Source organism: Terrapene carolina, unplaced genomic scaffold, assembly GCF_002925995.2.
Source record: "Terrapene carolina triunguis isolate 2854851 unplaced genomic scaffold, T_m_triunguis-2.0 Scaffold17625, whole genome shotgun sequence".
Classification (NCBI taxonomy): Eukaryota; Metazoa; Chordata; order Testudines; family Emydidae; genus Terrapene; species Terrapene triunguis.
This window is the reverse complement of record NW_020681976.1, coordinates 599-10,904: the sequence shown is the minus strand read 5'-3', so window position 1 is coordinate 10,904 and position 10,306 is coordinate 599. Positions and strand designations below refer to the sequence as shown.

Genomic DNA, 10,306 nt, shown 5'->3' with positions numbered 1-10,306 from the left:
GATGACCTCTCGAGGTCCCTTCCAGTCCTAGAATCTATGAATCTATAGCGGCACCACTCCAGGGGTCGCAGTGGCGCTCCCCCTACGGATACTGCTGAGGGAAAAACTTCTGGCACTGGTGCACATGGCGAGCACGCACACCTACTGTGGAATAGACATGAGCAACACATCTCAAAGAACACCAGTTATGGAACCATAGAATCATAGAATATCCGGGTTGGAAGGGACCTCAGAAGGTCATCTAGTCCAACCCCCTGCTCAAAGCAGGACCAATTCCCCACTAAATCATCCCAGCCAGGGCTTTGTCAAGCCTGACCTTAAAAACCTCTAAGGATGGAGATTCCACCATCTCCCTAGGTAACCCATTCCAGTGCTTCACCACCCTCCTAGTGAAAAAGTTTTTCCTAATATCCAACCTAAACCTCCCCAACTGCAACTTGAGACCATTACTCCTTGTTCTGTCATCAGGTACCACTGAGAACAGACTAGATCCATCCTCTTTGGAACCCCCTTTCAGGTAGTTGAAAGCAGCTATCAAATCCCCCCTCATTCTTCTCTTCTGCAGACTAACCAATCCCAGTTCCCTCAGCCTCTCCTCATAAGTCATTTGCTCCAGCCCCCTAATCATTTTTGTTGCCCTCCGCTGGACTCTTTCCAATTTTTCCACATCCTTCTTGTAGTGTGGGGCCCAAAACCGGACACAGTACTCCAGATGAGGCCTCACCAATGTCGAATAGAGGGGAATGATCACGTCCCTCGATCTGCTGGCAGTGCCCCTACTTATACAGCCCAAAATGCCATTAGCCTTCTTGGCAACAAGGGCACACTGTTGACTTATATCCAGCTTCTCGTCCACTGTAACCCCTAGGTCCTTTTCTGCAGAACTGCTTCCTAGCCATTCGGTCCCTAGTCTGTAACAGTGCATGGGATTCTTCCGTCCTAAGTGCAGGACTCTGCACTTGTCCTTGTTGAACATCATCAGGTTTCTTTTGGCCCAATCCTCTTAATTTGTCTAGGTCCTTCTGTATCTTATCCCTACCCTCCAGCGTATCTACCACTCCTCCCAGTTTAGTGTCATCTGCAAACTTGCTGAGAGTGCAGTCCACGCCATCCTCCAGATCATTAATGAAGATATTGAACAAAACCGGCCCCAGGACCGACCCTTGGAGCACTGCGCTTGAAACCGGCTGCCAACAGGTAACTGTCCTTTACTAAAGTTTCTGTAACTGTTGTTCTTTGAGATGTGTTGCACATGTCGATTCTATGAGCCACCGTCCTACCCCTCTGTTGGAGTTGCTGGCGAGAAGGAACTGAGAAGGTGCGGTGTCAACTGATCCCCTGGCACCACAACATGAGAGTGCTGCACTAGAGGGCACTAGAGCTGGCCTGAGGGGTATCACTGAGGGAAAAGTTTCTGGCGACTGTGTGTGGGGCACGCACACCTAGCGTGGAATGGACATGTGCAACACATCTCTAAGAACAACCATTACAGGAAGGTTAGTAACTGGTTTTTGTCCAAACCTGTGGCATTATTCAGGGACACAGCTTAGTGGGCTTGGCTCTCACCTATGTCTGTAACACCAAATTGTATTTTAATCCCTTGGCCTACATTATTCCTGAAGTGATTAGTGATTTTTGGGTGTCTGATATGCAGAGGCCGGATGCTCCCACGTTCTGATCAGGCCCCTTTAAAAGGTCTCAGTTGTGCACCCAAAATCACTAGTCATTGCTGAAAATCTAGGCGTTTACCTCAATGTATCTAATGCAGGCGGGGGGAAGGGTGAAAATATTTGGGATCCTGTGTGGATTATTTTTGTGCCCCCACATTCTGCCCTATTTGCCAGGCTAGGGATTTGATCCGTTCCCTCCTTGTCCCCTAAATTCTCCTTACTGTCCCCATCACAGTGTTCCCCCCCCCCCACGTCTCCCTCCCTGCCTCCTCTCAGCCCAGGGGTGGCTGTATAAACTAAGCCTGGTCTTGGTTGTGTGCAAGATGGTGGCCGTTGTTGTGAAGATTAGCCTGGCTGTAGGAAAATGGTGGCCAGCTGAACTAAGGGCCGTCAATGTTCTCATCCTTACAGGGAACCTTGAGACAATGGCCACGTGAAAAAGAGGCCAAGCATCCGAAGTTGGTTTGTTGCCATTCCTAGATTGAGTTGGGGGCACGGGGAAGATGGGGTGGGGAAACAGAGTGACCTGGGGATTCTGTAAGGTCATTAAATCAGAGCAGAAGTTAGTGTGGGAGACAGACCTGTACCCCCTCCCCACAGGGACATGGGGGTACTGTGAATGGAGGACGTGGGGGACCAAGTGACCCTGTGGACCTGCAAAATTAATACAACCAGAACAGGAGAGAGTGGGATACAGACACCCTGCACTCCCTCTCTTTCCTAAAATGACCCTGACTACCAGAACTGGGGGGGATCCTCAGACAGCAGAAGAGAGCTGGAGGGGATAGACCCCTGCAATATCCGGAGTACTCCCTTTGGGGTCGTGCCGCCCTGCACCCCCTGCAGGGATCATACAAGAACAAACAGCAGTGAGGTACTCCTTGAAGGTTGTGAGCTCTATGCAGCGGGGGGTCTTTAGTGTGCAAGACCCAACGGATGAAGAGGGTGCCCCCTGTGGGTTTGGATTCCCTCCTGAAAGGAGCTGGGAGGGTGTAGGACCCAACAGTATAAGTGTGAACCCCATTTCTCAGGGGAGGGAGGGTCCAGTAGCAAGGAGAAGAACCACTGGGCTATCTGCAGTGGGGTCTTGGTGAGATTTTCAGAGAGAGGCTGCTGCTGACCCTCAGCTGTGTTTCAGGGTTTCACATTATCCAAATGATAACCGGCTGTGATCTCCGGGAAGATAACATCACTTGGGGGTTTTACCAGGATTCATATGATGGACGAGACTTTCTTACCTTCGATAAGGAGACCATGACTTGGGTAGCAGCAGATATTGGGGCTCAGATCACCAAGAGGAGATGGGATGCTGAAGTATTTGACAACCAGTGGTGGAAACACTACCTGGAAGAGGAATGTATTTCCTGGCTAAGGAGTTCTCTAGAGTACGGGAAGGAGACTCTACAGAGGAAAGGTAAGGCTGGGGGACAAGCCCCACCTAGGAAGTCACTACAAGTTACATCTCTATTTCCCAGCCCCAGTTCCAAAATGGAGTAGGGAGTTCAGCTAACCTTACACCATGGATGGGTGGGGAAACAACCCCTCTCTCCCCCCTAGCTCTGCTGGGGAAAAAAGATAAGAAATTGAAAATGTTAAAAGCAGCTCACTGTAGAGAAGCTGACCTAATGAGCCCAAATTTACAGCACAAATTCTATCTCTTCCCCTGATGTAACACAGTAGTTATCAAGGCAATCTGCCTGTGCATGTGCATTTTAGAGCACTTTGTTTAATTAAGGAAGTGCCACCACTTCTATGGACACCAGCTTCATTCACCATGTAATTCTTCCTCATTCACCGTCTATACCATCATATATCAGGGGGGTAGCCGTGTTAGTCTGGATCTGTAAAAAGCGACAAAGAGTCCTGTGGCACCTTATAGACTAACAGAAGTATTGGACCATAAGCTTTCGTGGGTGAATACCCATGCATCTGACGAAGTGGGTATTCACCCACAAAAGCTCATGCTCCAACACGTCTGTTAGTCTATAAGGTGCCACAGGACTCTTTGTCGCTATACCATCATATTTAGTGTCTTACCCCCATCCCCTGTGTTCCGCCAATGACGGTAGCTTTGTTATTGTTGCCTCTTTGTCCAAACTTCTCCCACAGTCATCTATGTGCTTCCTTCCATGCCATCCCCTACATGTGGAATTGCCCTCGCCATACTAACCTGGAAGAATGTTACCCTTGTCCTCAAAGTTTTCCCCCCTCAAGACCTACCTTTGCTGCAACACTTTCATACTTATTACTTGATTCTTTTATCAATAAGACATCAGATAATCACACTCAGTCACATTTATTACCAAAGCTTTTTAGTTAAAGATTAATCAGCACAAACATAGAAGGGAAGAGGTTAAATGCTTTACCACACTGATTCAGAACTGATTAGTTGCAGCATAATCTGCTTCAAAATGTTAACTCACTATTTCCCATGTATGTACCTTGTCTGTTACCAATTTCCCAAATTAGTTAGCATCATTAGACACCCTAATCTTTCCCTTCCCAAACTGTTTGCACTTGCTGTTCAAGGTTACTTGAATTTTGTACCCAGTTTTTTGCAACAGTTATACATCTCTACCCTGATATAACGCGAATTCGGATATAACACGGTAAATCAGCATCCCGGGGTGGGGAGGTGGTGGTGCACTCCGGTGGATCAAAGCAAGTCCGATATAACATGGTTTCACCTATAATGCGGTAAAATTTTTTGGCTCCCGAGGACAGCGTTATATCGAGGTAGAGGTGTACTAGTTGCTTATTTCTCTCACAAACCTCAGCAGAACATGATCTTGTTCTTGGCCATCTTTACAAATGCCAACAAGAAAAAGCTATACACAGCAGTGTAATGTGTATTTCAGTGCCAAGAGGCTGGGAAACTGATTTTTCCACATGTGTAAATCCTTTTGAAATCCATAATATTGGGTAAATAGTTTTGTTAACAACCTACAAGAAATTAGCCAATTAATATTAGCTAGTTTGAGGGCCAGTTTACAGCCGTGTGTCATTTTTTTGTTTAATGGTCCTTTCCATTTCTAATTGGTCAGTTTATCTAGTTCATTTTCTGCTCCCTGGCCAGGGCAAGATTCTTCTCTCTTTCAAATCCAGGGACTGAGAGGAGATGGGCACAAACGTAGGACATGATTGACACCTGTATCTGGAGCTTAGTGAAGCCTTTCAAGGTACTTGTGTCACTGTGGCTGGGAACAGAGGCTTCTGGTTACCACACTCATAGAATCTGGTCAGGGACCTGGATTCGGGGTTCACCATTGCTGATGCTGTGAATTTGGCACAGAAATCCTCTAACGTGGTGGTTCTCTCTCATCAGAGGGATTCTGTCTCCTGGACTCTCATCCTCTCCCACTGCTGGGGTCTCAGAATTTCATGCTGCAAAACTCCAGCAAAGACTGCCTGGATTAGAGCTTGAAAACAACTAATTTCAATTTCTTCTTTTTCCCAGTGCGCCCAACTGCTAGAGTGAGTGACAGGTCATCTCATGATGGCCTCAGCACCCTCTCTTGTAAGGTCAGTGGGTTCTACCCCCAGGACATCACGGTGACCTGGCTCAAAAATGGGGAGAGCAGACAGCAAGAGACCTACTCTGAAGGCATCCTACCCAGTGGGGATGGGACCTACCAGACCTGGTTGACAATGGAGATTGATCCCAAGATCAAAGCCCATTATTCATGTCACGTGGAGCATGAAAGCCTGTTAGAGCCATTCTCTGTCTCCTGGGGTAAGGAGTTTGTGTGTTTGTCTGTTTTCCTAGTGGGGGAGGGGGAATCCATTAAACTCAACCCCTGAAAAATTCTCATTCAGATTAATAGACTGAAGCTGGAATTTCCTCAGGGTCTGTGAGGCCCTTTCCTCTTTGGCCCTGTCCCTCTGCAGTCAAGTTCTTGTGCTAGAGTTGGGACCTGCAGTGCCTGGGGCTCATGTCTTGCTCTCCAGTTTTCTGCCTTTGGGGCTGTTGGATACATCTCAGCAATACGGTGTCTCTGAAGCTAGAAGATTAACAATGAGACATTAAGGCCTGAAGGGACCATTCTAATCATCTGATCTGAGCTCCTGCATAGCCCAGGGCAGGGGGGAATCACATCAGGGACCCCAGCATCCAGTCTGGTCATCTGTGGGCAAACTAGATCTGACCCTTCAGAAAGAGATGCCCATTCCAGATGTAAAGTCTCCAAGAGATGAAGAATTTACCACATCCCAGGGAAAGCTCAAATCTGCCCCTTATTTCCAGACAGAATTGGTCTTGCTTCAGCTTGCAGCCCGGTCTCAACTTCATGCACTCGTGGTCCTGCCATGAGTGCAGGGGACGGGACTAGATGACCTCTCGAGGTCCCTTCCAGTCCTATGATCCAGCAGGTTCTCAGAAATATGGCTCTACGGGTCCTTCATTCTTGTCCATGTGGCCAGAGAGAGATGTTTAATGTTGGGAGCAGCTTGTTTCTGTGTGCAGTGATGCTGGAAGAGAGGGTATGGCCTTGGAATGGAGCAAGGAGGCAGATTGGAGCCCTGCATCAGTGGGGAGAGTCTCCTATGCCCCTAGCACAAGAAAGTCAAGGAAGAATTTTTTACACATGGAGCTGCCTTCCTCCCATCTTTTTGCTTGGTTAATCGGGATGTGGAAAAATGCAGCATTTGGAAGTGCAAACAATTTCTAAAAGGGCAGCCTGCACTGGAAATCTAGTCAAAAGATAGTTTCACATCATAATGTTGCTACCACGTTCCCTGCCAATTTTTGTCTCATAAACCACATTTCCTTATTCTCTTAGAAATATTTTTCTTTTTGCTGTATTATTATGTGCCTCTTTCAGACAACAGGATAAGATAATTAGTGAAACTAAATGTGTATAGAGAACTTGAGGTTTAACAGGTTTATGTAAACCAAGAACAGTATTAAAATATCTCTGTCCTCTCCTGTTCAATTTCTGCCTCCTCCAAAAAACATGCATTGTGTCTGTAACTCCATTCATGGCTGGGAAATCCAGAGCTTTGAGGTCAGTTTCCAGTTTGTCACCAGAATCACACAATGGGACTGTGTTCCATTAGTCATAAAAGTCAGTGTGGTCAAGGGGGGTTAGGGGCTGTGAGCCAGGACTCCTGGATTCTGTCCTTGGCTCTTGCACTGACTCGCTTTTCCCCTCCAATTTAGGGATGATACTGACATCCATCCTCCCCCACACAGAGGTGTATGACGATTGATTAATGTTATAAAAGTCTTCTATTTTAAGTGCTACATATTTATTATGAATTCATAGATTCTAGGGCTGGAAGGGACCTCGAGAGGTCATCGAGTCCAGTCCCCTGCCCTCATGGCAGGACCAAATACTGTCTAGACCATCCCTGATAGACACTGAAGTGGTAGAGGCTGTGTTCAGGACTTTCTATGGTGGGGTGCAATGCTGTGCATGGAACTCATTGGAAGGGGTGAAGGGTTGCAGGACTCAGTCCTTATCTGGGGAGCCGACTGATTGATCCCTGCAGTGGGATGAAAGAGGGTTTAAGTGCGGGGGGGAGAGGGGAGATTTTTCCCCATTGATCATTCTCTCCATTTCATTTCAGCACCAAATAACAATCTGATTCCCATTGTGGCTGGAGTTATCACTGCAGTTGTCCTGATTGGTGTTATAATCGGAGTAGTCGTCTGGAAAAAGAAACGCCCAGGTAAAGAGCCTGGGATGGGGGGATTCCCTGGACTTGCCGGGCCCTGCACATACCCCTAAGGACAACAGCAATACAGGAGTGTCAGTATGGTGTAACTGCCCCACTGCGGGACTGAGCTAGTGATACCCCATGGGAGGTGCTGGAGGGCCAGACCCAGAAACTGGATATGGGTTACAGTTTATATGAGGCTAGATTTTTTCCAAAGAGCTCAGCACCCAGTGGGCTGAGTTCTTTGGAAACTCTGTCTCATTGTGTCTTTCTCTCCTGCCAATTATGAGCGCCTGGGACCTTGAGTCCATTACTGAGCGCCAGGGGGCTGTGCTGGGCCAGGGGCCCTGTTTCTGAGCTGTGGACACAGATCGGAGTTGGTTCCTACCTTGGGAGCTGCATTCACTGAAATTTGCCTTTTCTCTGCAGGGAAGAAGGGAGACGGCTACACTGTAGCTCAGGGTAAGTTACAAGAGACTCATCGCCTCTTTTCAAGTGGCCATCCCTGAACAACCATCAGTATTCGCACAGTACATTTCATCCAGAGGAATCCAACAATTGTGATTTCAATCATTCCTTGTTTCAGATAGGAATGTGTGAGTTCTATATGACTTTGTCCTTTCAGAGAGCTAACGTGGTCGCTCCTGGCCTATTACACCCACCACTCATGAAGGTGCGTGAGCTAATATATCTTTTATTGGACCAACTTCTGTTGGGGGGAGAGGCAAGCTTTCAAAAAGCCCCCACTCTTTTAAAAGTGACCTGCCCTCCCTCGCCCCCTGTTCCAGCACCCCTGAGCAGCAGGAGTCTCACAGCTGAGCAAGGCAAAGGAGCCAGACATCAGCCAAAAGAGCAGAGACGTGCAAATGCCACAGGCTATTACCTGCTAAGTGGCACCAAGTCCAAAGAAGGAAACAAAGTGAACTAGTCTCAGTCTCTCATTAATGTTTATTTTCTACTTACCCAGGTAGGTGACGTCACTACATTTTAGCAATCACTGAAGCAGCAAGTGACAAGTCCCTATTTGGAAATAAATCTCTTATTTCTTCTTCCAGGTGTTTATTCTCCTAACCCTCCCCAACCCTTCCCACACACATTCTCTCTTTCTCTGAAGGAAGATGAGTGGTGGCAGATGACAGAACAAGGAGCAATGGTCTCAAGTTGCAGTGGGGGAGGTCTAGGTTGGAAATTAGGAAACACTATTTCACTAGGAGGGTGGTGAAGCACTGGAATGGTTACCTAGGGAGGTGGTGGACTCGTCGTCCTTAGATGTTTTTAAGGCCCCGCTTGACAAAGCCCTGGGGCCTGGGGCAGTTGCCCAGAACCACGCCACTCGCAGCCTCCCGCCTGCCCCCCCTTTCTTAAGTGAGCCTCCCTGCCCTGCTCCTGCCCCCATGGCCTCGCAGCCCTTGAGCACAGCCCTCCCACCCACGCAGAGGGGGGGCATGTGCTTGGGATGTGTAGGGCACCAGAAATGGTAGGGACAGCCCTGCCAATATATCTTTTTTGAGATGGGGCGACCACATCTGCACAGTATTCAAGGTGTGGGCATACCATGGATTTATATAGAGGCAAGATGATATTTTCTGTCCTATTATCTATCCCTTTTTTAATTATTCCCAGCATTCTGTTTGCTTTTTTGACTGCCGCTGCACATTGAGTGGATGGTTTTCAGAGAACTATCCACAATTACTCTGAGATCTCTTTCTTGAGTGGTAACAGCTAATTTATACCCCATCATTTGATATGTATAGTTGGGATTATGCTTTCCAATGTGCATTACTTTGCATTTATCAACATTAAATTTCATCTGCCATTTTGTTGCCCAGTCACCCAGTTTTGTGAGATCCTTTTGTAGGTCTTCACAGTCTGCCTGGGACTTAACTATCTTGAGTAGTTTTGTATCATCTGCAAATTTTGCCACCTCACTGTTTACCCCTTTTTCCATATCATTTATGAATATGTTGAATAGGATTGGTCCCAGTACAGATCCTTGGGGGACACAACTATTTACCTCTCTCCATTCTGAAAACTGGCCATTTATTCCTATGCTTTGTTTCCTAACTTTTAACCAGTTACCAATCCATGAGAGGACCTTCCCTCTTATCCCATGACAGCTTACTTTGCTTAAGAGCCTTTGATGAGGGACCTTGTCAAAGGCTTTCTGAAAATCTAAATACACTATATCCACTGGATCCCCCCGGTCCGTGTGCTCAAAGAATTCTAGTAGATTGGTGAAGCATGATTTCCCTTTACAAAAACCATGTCGACTATTTCCCAAAACAAATTATGTTTATCTATGTGTCTGACAATTTTGATCTTTACGATAGTTTCAACCAATTTGCCCGGTACTGAAGTGAGGCTTACTGGCCTGTAGTTGCCAGGGTCACCTGTGGAGCTGTTTTTAAAATATATAACCCCAATTGTACCCCCGAGTTAAGGTGAAATAAGATTATGGCATCATTTTGTACAGTTTTACGTGATAAAGGATTGAGTAATTACTTGCAGCATAGATATTACAGTAAGATCATAATAAATGTATTGATGATTTTAGAAGATGCTTTAGAGACATCAGCTCAGGGAAATTTCTCTTGTCATTTTACACAGATGTTGTGAACCTCTAGTGGAAAGTGAAGGTGTCGTTCCCAAAAGAGGGTTTCATGTGCATGTTCCACAATTTGCACTTTTCAGCTTAGCCAAATCTGTTTGTTTTATTCTCATCTTCACCTGGCACCCTTCAGTTGAATGACTACCTACCCACCTGCACCATTAACCCATGCCCACCCCGATCAAATATCCCGACAGTTGGATAGTCCATCTGCTCACTGGAAGGATCAACTGTGTTTTTGTTTTTTTTTCTTTCTGCCCCTCCCTTTGTGCTGACCTTTGGCCCCCAGCTGCTTTTTATGCAAGTGCTGAGTGCCCCAACATCTATCAGTGGCCTACAGCCAGCCCTCCTGTGCTGGGTGGGGATGAGT

At 46.9% G+C, this 10,306-nt stretch overlaps 1 protein-coding gene across 1 annotated transcript; it reads left to right on the top strand.

Annotated features, from left to right (window-relative positions):
- Positions 1-2,808: 2,808 nt before the first annotated feature.
- Positions 2,809-7,837, top strand: LOC113408525 (class I histocompatibility antigen, F10 alpha chain-like; the record flags this gene model as incomplete). Its single annotated transcript, XM_026661807.1, has 4 exons — positions 2,809-3,084; positions 5,128-5,403; positions 7,239-7,340; positions 7,758-7,837. Coding segments are annotated over 4 exons (734 nt in total), but the record flags the coding sequence as incomplete, so codon positions are not given.
- Positions 7,838-10,306: the final 2,469 nt, after the last annotated feature.